The 20,099-nt window shown below is 52.8% G+C and overlaps 1 protein-coding gene and 1 long non-coding RNA gene across 2 annotated transcripts in view; one reads left to right on the top strand and one right to left on the bottom strand.

The window, feature by feature from the left end:
- Positions 1 to 6,014: 6,014 nt before the first annotated feature.
- Positions 6,015 to 11,222, bottom strand: LOC144583785 (uncharacterized). The gene is made up of 3 exons (XR_013537727.1): positions 10,897 to 11,222; positions 7,246 to 7,670; positions 6,015 to 7,046 (listed from the first exon to the last, which is right to left on the bottom strand). It is a non-coding gene; the product is annotated as an uncharacterized LOC144583785 (long non-coding RNA).
- The window catches only part of SHH (sonic hedgehog signaling molecule), a 30,222-nt gene continuing 18,204 nt past the window's right edge, over positions 8,082 to 20,099 (top strand). Inside the window, exon 1 of the mRNA XM_073002884.2 lies at positions 8,082 to 8,855. Within this exon, the coding sequence (XP_072858985.2) occupies positions 8,547 to 8,855 (309 nt within the window). The 5' untranslated portion in view covers positions 8,082 to 8,546. The remainder of the gene's footprint in view (positions 8,856 to 20,099) is intronic.

Here is a 20,099-nt window from a genome sequence, read left to right as displayed (position 1 = left end):
TGTCACTGGTGGTGCGTGGCTGCCTCCTTCTCTGACATCTTCAGCCTAATAAAAACCTGCTCCTCATAATAGTACGTATTCATACTCTTTCAGCTGCCTCAGAGTAATTGTGATGTTACATTAGACTAAGACCGCCGGCAATTTAGGTCCAAATCCTTATTCAGCAAACAAAGCTTAATAGTTGGTCTTGAGCCAACCTGTCAGACTAAACATCTGAAAAACAGCCGTAGATTAGGGAGTGTCAGCTTGCAGTCAATGGTACCTGTGAATGCGCCATAAAGGTGAGGATCAGGCCCCAACAGGGGATTCTTGTCAACCCATTCTCTGCCTCCAAGTAGCTCCTAACTCAGGCTCAGCCTAACTGGGTGTTCAAGGCATTTGGTATGTTCAAAGAGAGGCTGACCGAGGACATAGAGATGGGGGTAGGGTGGGGGGAGTTTCCATGGCTAAGAAGGGATTTGAACCCTGGTCTCCTGAGGTTTGGTCCCACACTCTGCCCACTACATGGCAACCCTTCTTGGTACTTAAGACAGAGATTTACGTATTTTATTAAAAAACTCAGATCATGGAAGCCTTGGGAGACCAAGGCCCATCTATCACAACCTGCAGGGATAGGATTTGTTGCCCTTACAGCCTTCCCTCCTCCTTTCCTTCCAGGTGGAGTACCTGGCGCTTCGCCTTTCTCCATTATCACAAAAAGCGCTGTGAGACAGGACAGGCTGAGAGAATGTGAGGGGCGGAGATTCTGTGGCTTCGTGGTGATTTGAATCCAGGCCTCAAAGGTCCTACTGTTCCCACACCTGATAATTACACGAGCTAGCCAACAGAGGACACCCTCATGCAAGCCTGATGCCAGCGCTGGAAGCTCAGGAGGATGGGAACGGGAGGCGGGCAGATTCTGCCCCCCCCCCCGCCTGTCTGAGGAGGAAGCCAGAGGCCTTCCCTGGCCGGCCGGCGGGCGGCAGCGATGCTGGGAGAAGAGGCTGGGGGCCAGCGGGTGGGGCTGGGACGGAACTGCGCATCCTTTCCGACTTTTGGCGAACAGAAAGGCGGCGTTCCAATCTCTCTGCGCGCAGTGGGGACGGGCTTTGCGCACTCCTTTGCTGGAGGATATTTACGGGTTTCCTGGTGGTGCGCCTCCGCCAGGCGTGAAATGGGGGGGGGGCTTGGCCGCGTGCCTTGAAGCGGGGATCCCATAAGCTCTCTTTCCTCTCCTCCCCCTCCGGCGCGTCCCCAATTTAAACAGCGACCCCTTGTCTGGCACCGTCGCCTTTTGGGTCCCAGTCCTTTCCCTTGAGGTGTGCGGGGAGGGGAGGCGCGCTTACGATCCTCGCCAGGGAAAATCACTCTACACATGCCCCGAAGCGCGGCCGCGCTTGGCGATTTATTTTGCTTGTCCTGGAACTCAGACCCGGTTCTGCAACCAGCTCTGGAGCGCGCCCTCCACCGGCGGAAAAGTTGCAGGTCTGGACTACAGATCCCAGAATCCGGAGCTCTGGGAGTTATCGCCCAAAAGTGGCTGGCTGGGGGAATTCTGGGAGTTGTAGTCCACGCATGCAACTTTTCCAAGCTGCAGCGGAGGGAGCGACTTTCAGCCCCGGGTTCCCTCACCTTTCCACAAGTCTGCAAATTCTTCTGTAGAAATATGAAGCCATCAAGAGGAACCACTGGTTTCTGGACCACTGCTCTAGCCATGCGGCCTGCAGAGTGTTGGGAGTTGTAGTCCTTCCCAGCTGGGGCGGGATTTATTGAAAGGGAAGCGGGAGGGAGAGAAATGGAGTACAGGTGGGTGACAGGCAAGCAGGGCCATAGCTGAAGAGTGGAGCGTCTGCTTTGTAGGCAGAACCCTACAGGTTTGGTACCTCCAGCATCTCCTGGCTGTGGCGCTTGATGGAACGAAGAAAGGAGCGGTCCAGTCCAACAATGAAGGCAACAGGGGGCGAGGGGGGCTGCCCGCCTTCCTAAAGAGAGGATAATTGGGGTGGGGCAGGCAATGTTTCTGCACCTTCTTTTCTATTGGGGCCGGGATGGTGGAGAGACAGACACCCCCCCCACACACACACACACATACACACACACCCTGTGGCCGGAGAGACAGGCACAGTGGACCATTTTTAAAGCAGTGGGTATTGTGTGGAGGGCAGATAGGTAGACAGGCAGCTTGGGCCTCGGATCGCGACTCGTGGCGGTCGGAAGAGGCGCCCTGCGATCGGCGCGCGGCCTCTGAGCGCACGTTTTTCGCACCCGCCTTGCAGTCAAAGGTGTGTTAAGGCAACCAAGAGCGCGCCGCGCTGCGCTGCGCCAAGGAGGACCTGCCCGGCGGGCAATGGGCAACTCCAGGAAGGGCAGGACCGAGCCGAGAAGCTCCGGAGAGGCTCCGGGTCGGGGTGGATCCCTCGCGCGCTTTGGGGGCGAAGGCTGCAGGATTGGATCGCCAAGAGCTGCTGCTGCTGCTGCTGCTGCTTCTCGCTCGCTTGATCATCCGCCTTCCTTCGCCCGGGAACTCGCGGAGGCTTTTATCCTAGGGCTTCAGGCGGGCGCCCATCCCGTTGAGGACCAGCGCCGAGCTTGCTTAGCTTCAGGAACGTGGCCGAAAAGTGGAGATGCTTGTGAGAGAATAGGGGGAAGGTTGTGGTAGTGATGGAGAGGGAAGGCAGCCCAGCTATTCCTCTTCTGGTAGGAGGCGAAGGTACGTTTCTAAGCTAGAACCCAAGAGCCAAAGAGGCCTGAAGGACCTTTGTGAGTCCCCGGTGCAAATCAAGGGAAATTCCTTAGGAATGGAGGAAGTCGATCCACCCCATTGATCATCTAGTCTCCAGACCCTCGCCTAGTTGTTGGGTCTGCACTTGGAGGCTGCTCCCAGCCTTCCTCAGTCTGGTGCAATCATTCTCATCCATCCCATTCGGGGTGGGTGGGAATTGTAATCGGGCGCCTCATGGAGCGCACCAAGTAGACGAAAGCTGCCTGTCACAAAAACGGAGCCGGGGGAAGGGCTGGAGATTTGTGGTTTCCGTTTTAGAGGCGAGGATGTGCTGCTGATAACGTCGCCCACAGCTTTTTGGGACCAGCAGGAGTGGGAAGTCAGCTTCAGGTCAAGGAGCGTGGTGGCGCCGTGGTTAAACTGCAGTACTGCAGTGGAGACTCTGCTCAGGATCTGAGTTCGATCCCCAGCTCAAGTAGCCGACTGGAAATGTGACCCTGCCTTCCATCCTCCTGGTTGCTCAACTGAGTGAGTGCCCCCCCCTGCAGCTCATGGAGTTGGGGGCTAGGTGTAGCCTGAGTAATTGAACTGTAAACCAGGGCTTTAAGCGCTGTGGGGCAGTACATAAACAGAACACTTTGTGCGTCACAGTGAAAATGGGAGAATAACCCATTCTCAGTGGAAAGAGTGTAATATTCCTGTGAGGAGGAACAATGGGAAGGGGGGGGGTTATCCTTCATCTGGCCAGAAGGGGAGAAAAGATTTACCAATGAAAATAGCCCCACCCCTGTAAGGTTCTGTGCTGCCTCGTGCCCCCATCTTGGGGTTGGAATGGACCATAGAGCTGCTTCCTTGACACGTGAAGCTCCACCGTAAAGAAAAAGGAACTCCATTTCCTGGACAACTCTGAAGGAGGCTTTCTTGGTCTCCTCGAGAAGAAGAACCAAGGAAAACCACCGTAGCGTGATGTTCAGCTCCCGGAGGTAACCGTCCGTCCATTGATTTTTGTTATAATCCGACTAAGATCTTAATCCTGACGCAAGAGTTCATGCAGGCCCAAGATCTGGGGTTGTTTGGGTGGGGGGGATTGTTTCCTTTGTTATTTTATGTTGTTGTTCATGTGTTCATCTACCATCTCACCAGGCTGAAGAAAGTCCCAGACTCCTCCACTCGCCTCCTTGCACGGGGAAAAGTTGACCGTTCAGATTCTGCAAGGGTTTCGGCTTCTGTAAAGGTGGTGGTGGGGAGATAGGAGGCGGGATCCCCTTTCTGGCATCCCCCCTCCCCTCTTTGGGGATCTCACTGTCCGGGGAAAACCCCTCTTCACCCCGCCTGCCCTAGACAGGACAAAAGGACAGAGCTGAAACGTGTAAAACACTCGTAGGTGAGGCTTAAACCATGAAGGAGGTCACTGAATAGGGCAATCCTAGGCATGTTTACCCGGGAGTAAAGCCCACTGTATTCAGTGGCCCTTACGGCTGGGTACAGAATGTCACCCGAAGCACGCAACAAAGCTGGAGGAAATTGCATCTGCGGACCACGGCTCCAGGAATTCCCCCAGGCGGAGTGGGAGCTCAGCTTTGGTACGGAATCGCTTCTTCCGTCCCCCAAACAGCAGGGCCGGTCCAGCCCACGTGGCAGGCCCTCCAGCAGCCCCTTTGTGGTTTGTTCTTATTATATGTTTGCTTTAGGAAGCTTGGAGAGTGGGCATATGGTTGTGGAAGGCTGCTTTAGCCCACCTGCAACAGGAAATTGATTGGGTTTAGGATTTGGCCTTGACCCGGGTGCGAGAGGAGGGACAAATTATCCCCTGACTTCGGACAGCGAAATATCTTGTGGCGACCCTGGTTAGATTCATGCAACTATGTCTGAATCATCATCATCATCATGTGCCGCGAAGTCAATTCTGACTTATGGACACCTTTTTCGGGTTTTCTAGGTAGAGTACTTAGAACGGGTCTACTTTTGGGGGTGGGGCTGGGACCTGGCAGCTTGCCCAAGGCTACACAGGCTGGCTCGTCTCCCAGAAGGCCCTGTGAGGAACCGAACTCGCAAACCTCTGGCTCCGCAGCCAGTTACCTAAACCACTGAGCTATCCAGCCGGCTGTGCAAAGGGAATATATGAAGCTGCTCCTTTCAGGTGAGAGTCTTGGAATAGATGACCCGGTGAGCTATAAATAAATTACCTCCTTTTGCATCATTTCTGAGAGACGGAGCGGGAGAAGCAGACTGGGTGACCCGGAGCCTAGGTAGCCAGCCTGTTCATTATTGATTGATATCCCGCTTTCCTGCCAGAACAAGCAGCCACGGTTGGTTAGAAAAAAGGGTTAAACCATAGATTTCTGCGTCTTGGGTTGGCAGAAATCTCCTTTAAAAAAAAAAAAAGGACAATCCATTATAGGAAAGCTGATCCAAACTTCCTCCATGGCCACAACTTTGTTTCCTCCTTCCTGCTCCCACCAGCCCACCTCCCACTTTTTTTATTACTCGCGTGTAGTAATTAATTCCTCCTCGGCGCGTTTCCTTTCCTGCTAATCTTTGGGTCACTGGTTTGTACATATGGCAGGCTGATAATGAAAGGAGATGGGAGGCCGGCGGGGGGGGGAGGAGGGAAGAGGAGGGGAGGGGGAGACGGGGAGGGGGGCGCTTCCTTCTCCTCGCAGACGGTTGGGCGCAATTTGAGCGCCTCCCCTACCTCCCCACCGCGGTCTCCAGCCCGTTGTTGTTTTTTTCCGTCCAAGGAGAAGGAGTGACAGACGGAATCGAAGTTTTGCAAACTTTGCCGCAGAGACGGAGCGGTTTTCTTTCCCCAGCTCGACTTCACGAGAGAGAAAGCCCGGCTCAGAGTGTACCCTATAATTTTGGAGGGTGCAGAGGTCCCTTAAATTGGGCTACTTCTGATCTCTTTGCGCCAAGAGTTCTGAGGCGTTTTATCCACGGGAGACTTGACTGTCCGACCTCCTTCGGACTCCGAAAGTGTCCCTGTTTGAACACTTACTTACACGGGACACGTCCAGACTTTTAAAACCTGCCTCTTCTTTCATAGCACTTTTTCTTTCAAAACAATAACAACACATCACTATATATGACGGGGCTGGACAAGGGCTCCCCCCCCAAAAAAAATTAACGAAGCATTCCGTTAAGTGACTGGCGAGGGCTGGGGCTTCCGTTTTTGAAACGTCGGATGGATAGTAACGGGTTCTTTAACTCTTTCTCGGCTGCAAACTTCCGATCCCCGAATTCGTTGAGCCGGAGCATTATAATTCGAGGGCCCTGGTTTCTCGAAATTCCGGTAGAAATAATATCTTCAGTGTATATGGACCTTGGAGCAATCTCCTTTATTTCAATGGGCTTGCCTTTCTGAGTTAGGAAATAAATAACATTGAAACTTTCCACTCGAGTTTAAAGCGTGTACGGGGGGGGGGGGGTGCACTAGTTCCTCAAAGCTCAACAGACGGATTTTCCCCCCAAGGAAACGCTTCCGAATCGGAGCTCAAGCTTGGAAACGTTACTTTTTGAACTAGGACTCCTGGCTGGGGGCTGCTATCCAAAAAAATAAAAATAAATAACGTTTCTAAGTTTTATGAAGGCTGACTTCGGCGTAACAGTTTATGCAGGGATCCTAATATATCTCACTCCGCTCCGGAGCGGACCCGATTCCCACAACGGAACTACTCAACAGTAAATGTGCAGTCTATGCTTCCTGTGATTGCCACAATGCTTACAAAAGGAGCCTCCTCCCCTTTAAAAACTTTTACTCAAACGTAAGCCTTACGGAGATCATGGGCCTGACTTACCTGTAAGGATGTAAGAGAAAAATATGAATATTTTAGAAGGGGAAGGGCTTTCACAATTTGCAGGACATTATCTGCCTACTTAGATTTGTAGATAACTTTTTTCCTCATTTTTTAAAAACTTAACTTTAGAGTTACAGATTTCTCTAACTAGCAAAAATTAAGGGCATTGAAGTCTTGAGGGAAATCTGAATTCTTTGAAAGAAACTTTGATTATTTTGTCTTTTCCATTCGCAAAACTCCCCCTCCAGGAGAGAGAAAAAAGGAGGGGGGAATCCCAACAGGTTTTCTAAGAAAAAAGTTCTGTGCGTTTGCTTCTGTTTCGGACCCCGCGTTTGCAGCGGGAGGTGCTTTATCAGTTCCCTTGCTGGCCATTCTGCTCATCCCTCAGCACCTTTGATCAGTAGCTTTTTTTTTCCCAGTTCAGGATGAAACCACCACTTGTCAGCCAGCGGAGATGGCAATTAGTTTCCTCTTAAACCTAGTCCACACAACACTCCGCGCCACGCATTTGATGTCTGGTGAGAACGTGTGAAAAATGCTTTCAGCATCTGAAGAAAGAGATAGACAGAGAAGAGAGAGAGAGAGAGATAGAAAGGCAGCCTTTGATAGTCCGGCGGCGCACTTTTGTACATTTCTACTCATGAGTAAATTTTGTTCCATTCGGTGGGCTCACTAACAGGGAACTATAGGACTGTATTTTTACGAGGTAGGCCATTTTTTCTTGTCGCAATGGATGCAAATACTTACTTAGAAATAAAGTTTCCGCCCTCTTATTTCGGGCACTCTTTAGAGTCGCCTTTTTCGAGGAATCTCGAAGGATCGGGTCCGCAGGGGAGAACATGCCCACCCCAGACACGCACCGAGGAGAGAGAAAGTACCTCCCAGGCTTGAGGTTTTCGGAGGCGTGGAGATCCACAGAGAAGCGGGCGCCGACGCACCCTGCACACACGTATCTATCTCTAGTGTTTGTGTGTGTATAGAGACACGTACACCTGACAGATCGAGATACAGAGATAGACCCCTATAGGCAGCTGGAAGAGTCATCCAGAGAGGAAAAGGGACGATGCGCATAATCATATAGACCGACAGACCCACCGAGATGTCACCGGCTACCCCCCTGCGTTCTCCAAGGGGCGATGGTTTGTATCCTCTGCCAGCATCTGCTACTCGTGCTGACAAAAGGAAGGGAGAGAGAGAGAGAGAGAGAAAGTTTAAGAGGCGTGGAAGGGGAAAAAAAAAAGAAAAAGAGGAATTAAACATGTAATTGATGTTATCCCGAAAGGCGCAGTCTCCACCCCTTTCTTTTCCAAGCCCTTCAGGTACAGAGGGGGGGAGGGAGGGAGGAGAGAGAGCGCTTCCAAGATTTTTTTGTTGTTGTTGTTGGTTTTTTTTTTTTTTTTTTTTTTTTGCCTTCTTCAGGGTTAATACATCAGAAGGCGAGCTTTCTCCCGCCTCGGCCAATCAGAACTCAGCTCTGGCAGCTATAATATAGAACTAAAGGCAGGCTGCTCTCACAGACGTTTGAGGCTCGGCTCCCCTTAGAATCCCAACCTTCGTGTCGCGTCCCCCCCCCCCCCCCACTCCTGGCCGCCTTCGTCCTCCTCCTCCTCCTCCTTCTGGGTCCCTGCCTTTCTGTGTCAAGATCCGAACTCCGATGAGTTCCGTTATCACCCGCCAGCTCGAGGCTGCCCTTCCAGCACCTGTCTCGCTGGGGATCGGGGGATAGCCCTTCGCTGGAGAGGCGGGCGGGCGAGCGACCGAGCGAGCAGGCAAGGAAGCAAGGCAAGCAAGGAAAGAAGGAAGGAGGGAAGAAGCCGGCGAGGAAGGAGCTCCGAAGTCCGAGACTGAGAGAGAGAGAAGGCGAAGGAGGCGAGGCAGACGCGCGCGCTCGGCTCGGCTCGGCTCGGCTCCCTCGCTCGCCGGCCCGCGCGCGCGCGCCCCCGGGCCCCCCCTCCAGCCCTCGCGACACCGACAGCCCCTCCGCCGCCAGCCCGGGAGCGGGGAGGGAGGGAGCCCAGGGCCCGCTCGCTGCCTCCCCCGCGGACGGAATGCTGCCGTTGAGAAGGCTTGGGCTCCTGCTGGCCTCGCTGGGCTTCCTCTTGTCCCTCCTCTCGGCCGGGCTGGCTTGCGGACCGGGACGGGGCTTCGGCAAGCGGCGGCACCCGAAGAAGCTCACCCCGCTCGCCTACAAGCAGTTCATCCCCAACGTGGCCGAGAAGACCTTGGGCGCCAGCGGCCGCTACGAAGGCAAGATCAGCCGGACCTCGGAGCGGTTTAAAGAGCTCACCCCCAACTACAACCCCGACATCATCTTTAAGGATGAAGAGAACACCGGAGCCGACCGGCTGATGACCCAGGTCAGAAGGCGGGGGGGGGGAGGAGGAGGAGGAAAACACCCTTGTCCGCCGCTTTCAGACGTTCACGGCCCGGTGGGGTGGAGAGGGAAGGGGTGGGGTGGGAAGAGGGGGTCTTAGCCTGAAGCACAGCGCCCGTGGGAGCATCTTGGGCTAGACGCCCTCAGCATCAGCACCAGACCCCTCCTCTCTCTCTCTCTCTGCCCTCTTTCTCCTTAGCTGCCAAATCGTCTGCTCCACTGCCCATACAAAGGTTCCAGTAAGTTTGCAAGAGGGGTGTGTGTGTGTGTGTTTGTGTGTGTGTGTGTGTGTGAGAGAGAGAGAGAAAAGGGGGTGGGTGGGTGGGGGCTGGGAAGGCATACCTTCATGTACTGCGTGTGCATTTGAGACGGGGGATGCGTGTATGAATGGTGTGACAGTTGCACGGGGAACCACGCTATGCCGTTCCCTGGGAGTTGGTTGGTTCGCTGGCTCTGACTGCATCTTACCGCCTCCTTCTCTCTCCCCCCCCCCCACAAAGGGACCTACTCGGCATGGGGTGAAGCTAAAGGCATATATTCCCTTCGGGCATCTCTTGGCACGGGGCTCCAAGTCCAGTTTTTAAAAGTCAACATAGAATGGCCTCGGCCTTGCTTGGGGAGCCGACGCAAGGAGAGCAAAGGCGGGCTTCTCCGAGGCTAGCCTGAACTTCAGTGGCAATCTTCAGGCTCATCACCTCCACCTTCTTTTCACTCTTTTCTCCCCCCCCCGCCACGCCACGGTTATTGGCATGATGATGATCATCCTGCTGACCCATCTTTTGCAGCAGTGCCCAGCAGAGCGTTCCTACAATCGATTTTCTGTTAAGGATGCTCCCCATTAGGCTGGTCTTGCCATGCCTGGCGGGGAGGGGGGCAGAGAAGTAACTTCACCAGCATCGCATCGCTTCAGTTTGGGGAGTTTAAAAAAAAAAAAAACCGAATGGAGAAAAAGCCGCGGCGTGGCCGCTATTTATTTCTTTATTTTCCAAATGCACCTGACTGGAGAGGGAGGGGGAGAAAAATTGGACTTGGCTAAAAATAGGGAGCGCCTTCATCCCTTCAGCCAGTCTCTTGACTCCCTGCATAATTATCGCAATCATCATTAACTCCAGCTAATATGCTCTGGTGGGGAGATTCGTCAAGCATCCCCCGCCGCCGACACCCCCCCCCCCGCCGCCCGCTTCCTAGTTCCGGAGTTCCTTCAAACTACCTGGAGTGGAGCTGGCATCCAGTCACTGATAGGTTTCCTTGCCAAATATAGGTCAACAGTGGGTTTTTTTCCCCCTCGCCTTCCCAACCCCCTCTGCTATTAATATATTTAAGCCCCACCTTCGGTTCTATTCTAAGAGCTCCGCTGGAGTCTCCGCGAGAAGGTGGGGGGGATTTCCTAAACTCTCCCCCCCCAGACACACACGCGCGCGCGTGCACACACACACACCGCCGCTTTCCTCCCCGCGAGAGAGCGAGAGCGAGTCCTTTTCTCCTCCTCCTTCGCCTCTGCTCCCTCCGCCTGATTTTCCGCACGTTCAGGAGATTTATGCGGGCCGAGGAAAGCGCGCCCGGCCATCTCCACCCGACCACCTTAAATCCGACTCGTACCTTGGGAGGCCTGGCGCGCGCGCCGCGAACCAGGCGCGCGAGCCTCAATTAAATATGCAGACGGGCTCCCGGTGCGGGGCTGGGAGACACCACCACCCGCGTCCCCGCCTCCTTGGAAAGGGGAAAGGAGAAATCAAGCAAAAGGCAAAGGCGGAGATCCCCGAGAGAGGCGGGGGAGGGGAGGAGGAGGAGGGAGGGAGACGGGATCGGCAGCGTCGATCTATTGTGGGGATCTGCCCTTCTGTGATCCAGCTCCCGGTTCCCTGGGCGATGCCATCATCTTCCCTTCCCTTCCCTTCCCACCCCCCATTCCCCTCGCCGGCTCTTTTCTTTCCCCACCTCCTCCCTCCCCGGAGCTGCCTCCAAGACGCAAGATCAGGCAGGGGCAACTCCACCCCGCCGCTCGCATTTTCAGCTCCACTTACTCCTCTCGTATCGATCGCAAACGGCTAGGATTTCAGTTTGTAGCCCTTTTAAACGGCGGCCGGGCAGGCAATTCCTCTCCTGCTGCTGCGGCGGCGGCTGCGGCTGCGGCTGCCGCTTCCTTGCTGTGGCGGCGCGGAAGCTCCAGGAGAAGACGCCTGTGCCGCTGTCTCTCTCTCTCTGTGTGTGTCTGTGTGTATGTCTGTGCGGGTGCACGAGCCGGGGAGGGAGCGCGCATCCACCTGGCTGGATTCGAACCTGTTCGGGTCTCGATCTCCCGAGCCGAGGCGAATGATGACTTCCTGCTTTCCAAGAGGGACCCAAGAGGGAAGAGGTGGGAGAAAGATCGGAACCGGGGGGAAGGTTACTTTTTTGGGGAGGGGGGGGGGAAATCCCAGCTCGCAAGAACGGTCCCCACCCGGCCAGCTGCAGGAAAGTAACGTTTCCAAGATCGGAGAAGGGAGGCGGCAAGATGGGAAGCCGGAGCTTTGGAGCGCCAAATCCACGCGCCTCTGCCGCCCGGAGGTGCCTTCCTTGCGCGCCCCCTTTCCCACGTGCGTGGCTCGCTCTCTTCCTTTCCGGGCCGGCGGGGGCTGCCGGGCTGCCGGGCTGCCTCCCCAAGGGCTCTTTGCTGGCCTCTTTCGTGGCCGGAGCCGGCAGTGCTTGAACTCCTGACCTTCTGCCGACTTCCCTCCGGCGAACCAAACAGAAAAGCCAACCCAGCACCTTCGGCTGAGCCGCGGCCAGCCACGCCGCACACGCCCGCGCGCGCTCCCGGCACCGGGGCGGCGGCGGGGGGGGGGGAACCTTCGCTTCTCCTGCCTAGCTAGCCTCCCTCCCCCCGCTTTCTGTTCTTTGAAACCAGAGCGACTCCGGTTCCCTGCAAGGAGTGGAAGTCCTCAGCCTCCTCCGCCCCTCTCATCTTACCTCCACTGGGCAGGATTAGAGCTGGAAGCAGACCTGGGCGGGGGGGCGTTTGTTTCCCGTCCACCTGCCCAGAAAGGGTAGAAATTTTGGGGGGGAGAGATGGGGGAGATCGGGGAAGCGGGACGACATCGAGTTCTGGTTCTCCACGGAGTGGGAGAGAAGCAGGGGAGCCGGTAGGAGAGGGAGGCCCACGGAGCCTCGATCCCTTCCCGGACCCAGTTGGGTCAGCCCCTTCCCCTCGCCCCGCGCGCGCGCACCTGCCTTGGACACGCACAATAGAAACCGAAGTGAAGGGGCGTCACTCCGGAGGGACGCTCGGAAGGTCGAGGCGCCGCGAGCGAGGAAAGGTGGGCGCTGAACTTTGGAAAGGGGGGAAGAAGGCAGGGGGACAGATCTGCTTAGGATGAAGAATTGCGCCCTAGGTGAGGCTCCGCGGGGGGGGGGGGCGATCCTCCCACGCGCCCCCCCCCCCCCAATCCAGCCTATACAGCCCGGCGTTGGGTCTGCTTCCTCCGACCTTGGGGCGAAGGCAAGGGGAGATCCGACGCCCTGCGCGGGGTTGTTAAATGTTCAGAAGGGTTGCTTGAATGCATTCGCCGCTGGTTAATATTAACTTAACGAGAGGGAGGAAGACGAAGGCAAACAGCGAGCGAGCGGCAGCCGGCCAGCCAGCCAGCCCAGAGCGGGTGGGCCGTCCCTCACTGAACAAGTGACGGTAACTCTAGGCTGAAGGTGTCCCCCCCCTTCTCCTGAGTCTTCCACACCCTCCCCCCCCCGCCGCCGCCGCCGCAAAAGGCTTTGGCTGGATCTGTAGACGAGATAAGGGCGCCAGCTCCCTTTATGATAAAGCTGGAATTCGTCTGAGAGAATAATTCTCATTTAAAACGTACTTGAGAGGAGGTTTACGAGCAAAAGCACCCCCACCCTTTACCTCCCGGGTGCTGAGGAAGGAAAAGTTGTGCCTGGATGTCCTTGAGGGGTGTCCGGGCGACACTCCGGTTCCCCCCCCCCGCCTTCCCCACTTAGTTGCGCGCAGCGGGATCCTCTGCCCCCCTTCACCAAGTCCCAAGGAAGGCAAAGGGCCCCTGTGACGGGTCGGTCACTCCCGCTGAATCCTTAGGATCAGGTCTCTACAGGAGCGCAGCCTTATTCTCAAGGGAAGGCGGTATAAGGGCCCCCAGTGTATGCTTACTCCTGAGTAAATCAGCGAAGGGTGTCTGAGGGGCGTACTTCCCAGGTGTAGGAATAGGTACACACCCAAAAGCGCATGAATGGTGCGCGGCCTCATGCAGGTCTACTCAGAAGTCAGTCCTGAGGCGTTCGAGTGATTCGGGTGTAGGATGGTACCCCCGTTGGGGAGCAGCAGGAATTGGGGCCATAGTCCACTCCTCTTCAGGCATAGGATCGGGCTGGTAGCTGCGAAGGGTGGAGCAAGTCATTGATCGGTGCCGCGGTTAAAGAGTCTGGGGGGGCGATGGATGGTGTGTGTGTGTGTGTGGGTGTGGTTGGCTGAGCCCCCCAAGGACCAGCCGGCCCCTCTCGCCCCTTGGCCGGCTCACAACGCCTTCCTTCGCCGAGGCCGCCCGGCTGGGCTTCTTCACGGTGGCTGAACAGCGCCGGGCTTGATCGGCGGCACACGACCCGAGGAATTAATCAGTAGCTGGGGCTTCACGGCTTTTGACTCTGACAAGCCCGGCTCAGCCGGTCTCTCCCTCCCTCCCTCCTTCCTTCCTTCCCTCCCTCCACTTGGAAACTGGCAAGACGGCTGCGGCCACTGCCAGACACCGGCCCCGCCGCCGTCCCTCCTGCCCGCCCGGCCTCCGGTCGAGGAGAAGTTCCCCTGCAATGATATTTGGGAGGGCTTTTGACCGGGGTGGGGGAGAGGGCGCGGAGGGAAGGGGATCCTGCCTCTCTCTCTCTCCCTCGCCCCACCTGAGCTGCGATCTGCCTCCTTTCAGCCCTCTCCACCGGGCGCAAAGGCGCGGCGCGGACGGGAAACTGACCAGCCTCGCTTCTGGGGAGGGTTTTGCGCCGCATCTGGAGGCTTGTAGGCTGAGTTGCACGCAAGTCGGGGTTCTGTGGCACCCTTTGTAGGGTCGCCTCCTTCTCACAGCTCCTGCCATCACGGTGGCCTTCGTTATGCCTCCTCCCTCCCCCCCCCCGCAAGTAAAAGCCCTCACTAGACTAAAAAAGCATCGTATGGATAAGGGTTGCCGGAATGGCGTCCTTCGTTTCTTCTAATAGCCTGACTCTTAACTCCCAACCACGCTAGATCCATTCAACCAACTGCTCGAAAGGTGAACCAACACATAGGTCAATCCCATTGATTCCACAGCTCTAAAACATGGTGGGGACTACACCTGTTAGGATCCAGGCCACTGGCTGCTACCTACACACTAGGTAATTCCTTTTGACCGTATCCCAGAATGTCCTTAAATAAAAAGTGCAAGGATCTGGCCCTCTCTCCCCTTTCTGCTGGCAGGGGTTCTGGAAAAAAACTGCTGCGTCTTCTCTTTGCTGTGTATTGGGAGCAGGAAGATAGCTCTTATCCCTTCCTAGAAACTCCACCATACCGTATCCAGGGTCCTCTTGCCTTAGGGCTATGATCCTAAGAACACTCCCTCACTTACACCAGAGTAAGATAACTGGACCTTAGTGGGACTAGTAAAGAGGCAGAGAAGATCCAGCCGCAAGGATTTTCCCTGCTCTCTATCTCTCAAAATCACAGAAAATACCTGTGAAATGTAGGGGATGGAACTGCTAACCTTTAGACTCATCTGAACAACTTGGGCCTAGACATAGGGCCTAGACATAGCCCTGTTTTGTTTTCTTTCCCTATTCAGTCCACATCCATTCCCAAACCTGTAGGAAACCTACTTTTGACTTCAATGGATAGGCAGGTAGAAATTAATCCATCTGGATTTGCCATCAGGGATTGCCAGCCAGCCAGCAAAAAAGGCTAATAGGACTATGAGGGCCGAGTAAAAGATTTACACAAATAGAGAGCAATTGCATCTGGAAGGGGCTATGAGGAAAATGGGCAAGATACAAACCCAAATTGGTAGGAAATTCCATGAGGCCAACTTCTATAGTTAACAGAATCAGGTGGTAAAGCCTGTATGGACTGTAACATATGCAGGGGGGTGTAGTTCCCTACTTAATGAAGGTTAGAAATCTACTCTGTGTTCTCGAAGGCTTACACGGCTGGGATCCGACTGTTGTTCTGAGTTTTCTGGGTTGTTTGGCTGTGTTACTAAGGTTTTTCTTCCTAACGTTTCACCAGTCTCTGTGGCTGGCATCTTCAGAGGACAAGTCAGAACTCCGTCTGTGCTCTAGTGCAGTTTATTGGATAGTTGAGTATTTATAGCTGTGGGATCAGCTTTTGTCCTTTTTAGGAGATTGGGTGATTATGGTGATCAGCATGTTTTTTTGTTGTGGGTGTATAGTTGTGATAAGGGGGACAGATTATCTGCCATTGTGATTGATGGGTGTTGTTAGCTGGTGTTTTGTGTGCAATGATCAACGGTCCTTGTGGCTGGGTAGAGTTTGTTGACCTTTTGCAGGCTGTATTTTTCAGTGCTGGGAGCCAGGCTTTGTTGAGTTTTAAACTTTCTTCTTTTTTGTTGAAGCTCTGCTGGTGTTTGTGGATTTCAATGGCTTCTCTGTGCTGGTGTTGTCCAGTACTTCTGTGCTTTGAAATAGAATTTTCTTGTCCAGCTTGTTTTAGGGCATGTTCAGCTACTGCCGATTTTTCCGGTTGTTTTAGTCTGCACTGTCTCTCATGTTCTTTGATTCTGATGTGGGTGCTGTGTTTTGTGGTTCCAATATATATCTGGCCACAACTGCAAGTTATCTGGTATACTCCTGCAGTGGTGAGGGTGTCCCTTTTGTCCTTTGCTGACCGCAACATTTGTTGTATTTTTGTGGTGGGCCTGAATACTGTTTGTAGGTTGTGTTTTTTTCAAAAGTTTCCCCATGCAGTCCGTGATCCCGTTGATGTATGACAGAAATACTTTATTTGTAGGTGGCTGTTTTTCCTCTTGTTTTTTTCTTGGTTTGATGGCTCTTGTGATTTCATTCTTGAAGTAGCCATTTGCCTGTAGGGCCCCAAAACAGGCCCTTACTTCAGCACCCTAGTTCCGATATGTGGATGACACCTTCACAATTTGGAACCATGGTGAAGAAAAACTGGAAGAATTTCTAAACCATCTCAACAGCATCCACCTAAATATAAAATTCACCATGGAAAAAGAAATAGAGGGCCAACTCCCCTTCTTAGATGTCATGGTCATACACAAAACTTCTATTGGGACACAAGGTCTAGAGAAAACACACACATACACACCGGTATCTACACAAAAACTCCAACCACCACCCACAGCATAAAAGAGGAATAATCAAAACACTGGTAGACTGTGAAATCAGAACTGTGAAGCTCAATTTCTCAGCACTGAACTCAACCATCTGAATTGGACCCTACAGGCAAATGGCTACTCCAAGAATGAAATCATAAGAGCCATCAAACCAAGAAAAAAAACACCAAACTGAAGAGGGAAAACATCCACCTACAAATAAAGTATTTCTGCCATACATCAAAGGGAAAGTTTGAAACTCAACAAAGCCTGGCTCCCAGCACTGAAAAATACAGCCTGCAAAAGGTCAACAAACTCTTCCCAGCTACAAGGACCGTTGATCACTGCATGCAAAACACCAGCTAACGACACTCATCAATCACAGTGACAGATAAGCTCTCCCCCTTATCACAACAATTCACCCACAACAAAAAAACATGCTGATCACCATAATCACCCAATCTCCTGAGAAGGACAAAAGCTGATCCGACAGCTATAAATACTCAACTATCCAACAAACAGCACCAGAGCACAGACAAGAGTTCTGACTCCTGTCCTCTGAAGATGCCGGCCACAGAGACTGGCGAAACGTTAGGAAGAAAAACCTCAAAAACACAGCCAAACAGCCCAGAAAACTCACAAGAACCATCGGATCCCAGCCATGAAAGCCTCTGAGAATAGATTGAATACCTCTACCGGCGGGAAACAATCAGACAGACCCAGAGACTGGAAACACTCCAAAGCAAAAGAGCACACCTACTATGTTCCTCAATATTTCTACTACGCTGCAGAGACACAAAAACCATACCAGCCTTCCTCAGGACAAAAAGGACCTTCATTTCTCCACAGGCTAGCCGCATCTATAACCGGCTGGAACATGCCCTCCTACAGGAAAGAATCCACACAACATATTCGCGAAGGCTTTCACGGCCTGGATCTAATGGTTGTTCTGGGTTTTTCGGGCTCTTTGGCCATGTTCTGAAGGTTGTTCTTCCTGACGTTTCGCCAGTGTCTGTGGCCGGCATCTTCAGAGGACAGCAACCACCAGGGCACAGGTTGCTGTCCTCTGAAGATGCCGACCACAGAGACTGGCGAAACATCAGGAAGAACAACCTTCAGAACACGGCCAAAGAGCCCGAAAAACCCAGAACAATCCACACAATCCACAAAGAACTGGGCTCCACGGACAAAGAATTATTAATCCTACACATCAATATCAGCCAAAAAATGAGAAGTCAAGATTGGGACAAGATTGATATCCTCTCCTATAGAAAGATGGAAAAAGAAATTCTGAACCACACAGCCAGACAAAAAACAGAAATTCAACCAAATGCCAAACAAGCCAACCGAAACCTACACTAGACACCTTGTGCATCATCATCAACCTATCTGAATGCCAACTCTCCCCGGAAGAAACCTCAGTCTTAGCCAAAGGAAGAAACTTTGCAGTCACACCCACTAAAATTCCTGTGGAAGACATCATTGCCAATGTTGAATCAGCATTATATCTTCTTCCATAAGGAAAAGCAGAAGAAATAAGAGGTGAAGTGACAAGGATCCTACGAAAAGTAAAACCTCCAAAAAGCAACATAACAAGAAAGGAGAGAAATGCTATCAAGCCCCTAAACTCAGATCCGGACATCATCATCCTGCCACCAGACAAAGGCAATGCCACAGTAATCATGCAAACAGAAGAATACAAGGAGAAAATCAGGGAACTTCTAGACCCCACCACCTACAGAAAACTGAAATGGGACCCAACCAACAAAATCACAAAACAAACATACGTGCTGATCAGGAGTTCCTCCCTGCGCCCCAACATCCTTCAACAAATCTGCAAGACAGAAGCTCTCCCACCATGACTATAAGGACTCCCCAAAATCCACAAACTCAGTACCACCCAAACCCATTGTAAGTGCCATTGGCTCCCCGACATATGAATTAGCAAAATACCTAGCCACCCTCCTACAGACCCACACTGGATGAACCTCATCCTACACCAGAGACTCAGGACATTTCATAAGCAACATCAGAACCCTAAATCTCAACCTTGGGGACAGACTGATCAGCTTTGACATAGTATCCCTGTTCACCAAGGTACCGATAAAGGACACTCTGACACTCCTCCAGCAGATCTTTCCAGAAGACATCAAGGCCCTTTCCCAACATGCCTAACGATCAGCTATTTTCAGTGGGATAACGAGTTCTATGAACAGACAGATGGAGTGGCCATGGGGAGCCCCCTCAGCCCGATTATAGCAAACTTCTACATGGAACATTTCATAAATCAGACCCCGACTTCGGCACCCTTCGCACCCACAGTCTGGTTCCGATACGTGGATGACACCTTCGCAGTTTGGAACACAGTGAAGAAAAACGAAGAATTTCTAAAAACCTTAAGAACACGGCTAAACAGCCCAGAAAACTCACAACATTAGAAAGCTAGTATTTCAGAAACAAAGTTTGGGCTTTCTTTGATTTTTGTTTTTAATGGACACTAAAAATTGCTTCAAAATTCATATTGGTATATCTTTATAAGGTCAACCTCAAGGGCACCTGAACTGCGTGAGCTTTCGAGAGTGTTGGGGGAGTGAATGTTACTCAAGCCACGTGGGGTGAATGGGAGGGAAGGGAAGGAAAGGGAGGGGGAATCTACTTGAGGTTGAATCCTGCAGGTTTTGGGAGAGAGTGTGTTTGTCTAAATCAGGGCTCTGACATGCAATTGTAGCCTGTGAATGATACAGACAGTAGCATTGGGTTTATACATACAGTAGTGATTTTCAAGTAGAGCAGGTCCAGGAACAGAGGAATGTGAGGCTGTGAATCTGAAGGAGTGAGCTACCAAGGACCATGAAAGCTGATGCCAAGTTACACTTGTTAGCACTTAAGATGCCCTAAGGCTCTTCATTGCTTTTATTGCATACTAGTATGAGAACTTCTCCAGAGTGATACCTTCCAGTTGTTTCAGACTACAGCTCCCATCAGGTCCAACACTCTGGGGTGATAAGGGTTGTGTAGTCCAAAAAAGCCTCCAGAGGGCAGCAGGTTGGGGAAAGTGTACAGGAGTACATTTGGACAAAGTGGGATTTGTTTCAGAGTAGACATGCAGCGCACTGCAAACAGGAGAACACTCTTTGTTGGTTTGTGCAGAAAGATGGCCTTCAGAAGGTTCGTAAACCTCCATGGCAATAAATGGGTCTTGTGCCACATGACGCTCTGATCCAAGACGTGTTTCCTGAAAGAGATTAAGATGACTTAAATAATTGGGCCTGAGGCCCTCAGTCTCACCAACTCCAGAAAAGCAAAGGGTCCCTTCAGATGAAAAATAGGATCTGATGAGGTTTACTCAGAAGGAAACCCGAATGAGTGGAGGAGTGCTTTGTGGAAGGCAAGGCACTGCAGCCTTAGTGGGGAGGTAGGTTCCACTGAGAAGAACAGAACTGACTCCGGAGTAAGCCTGTTTAGGACAGAAGTCAGGATGAAGTGGATCGGGCTGTGTTATTAGTAGGGCAAAGGTTCACCATTGAGGCCACCACTGTATGTCTTCTCCTTTTACTGGTTTTGCTGGCTGAGGTTTTGTATTTTGGAGGGATGGGGTGGGGGGGACAGGATCTAACTAGCCCCATGAAAGTTCAGCTTGGTGCCCATGCTTAGGTTTTAAGATCTGGCCACCCCCTGATGTTAGATGGGGACTTTTGTAGACCCGCCATTCCCAAGTGTTGTTCTCCTCAAGGCATGTAGGGCCACCATGCCTTCCATCATCCCCAGGCAGCAGTGGGTAGGCAGATGATGGGCCTTGTGGTAGCACAACCTATCTGGAGGTCACCAGGTGTTCTGAGGAGGGTTTTAGACCATCCATCATGGCAACATGCTAGGCGGGTTTATGTCTTCTCGGGAGCTTTGGTGCTAAGGAGGTGTGTTATTAC

This window comes from Pogona vitticeps, chromosome 6, assembly GCF_051106095.1.
Source record: "Pogona vitticeps strain Pit_001003342236 chromosome 6, PviZW2.1, whole genome shotgun sequence".
NCBI lineage: Eukaryota > Metazoa > Chordata > Lepidosauria > Squamata > Agamidae > Pogona > Pogona vitticeps.
Note: the sequence above shows the minus strand (reverse complement) of the source record. Positions and strands in the feature narration are given on the sequence as shown.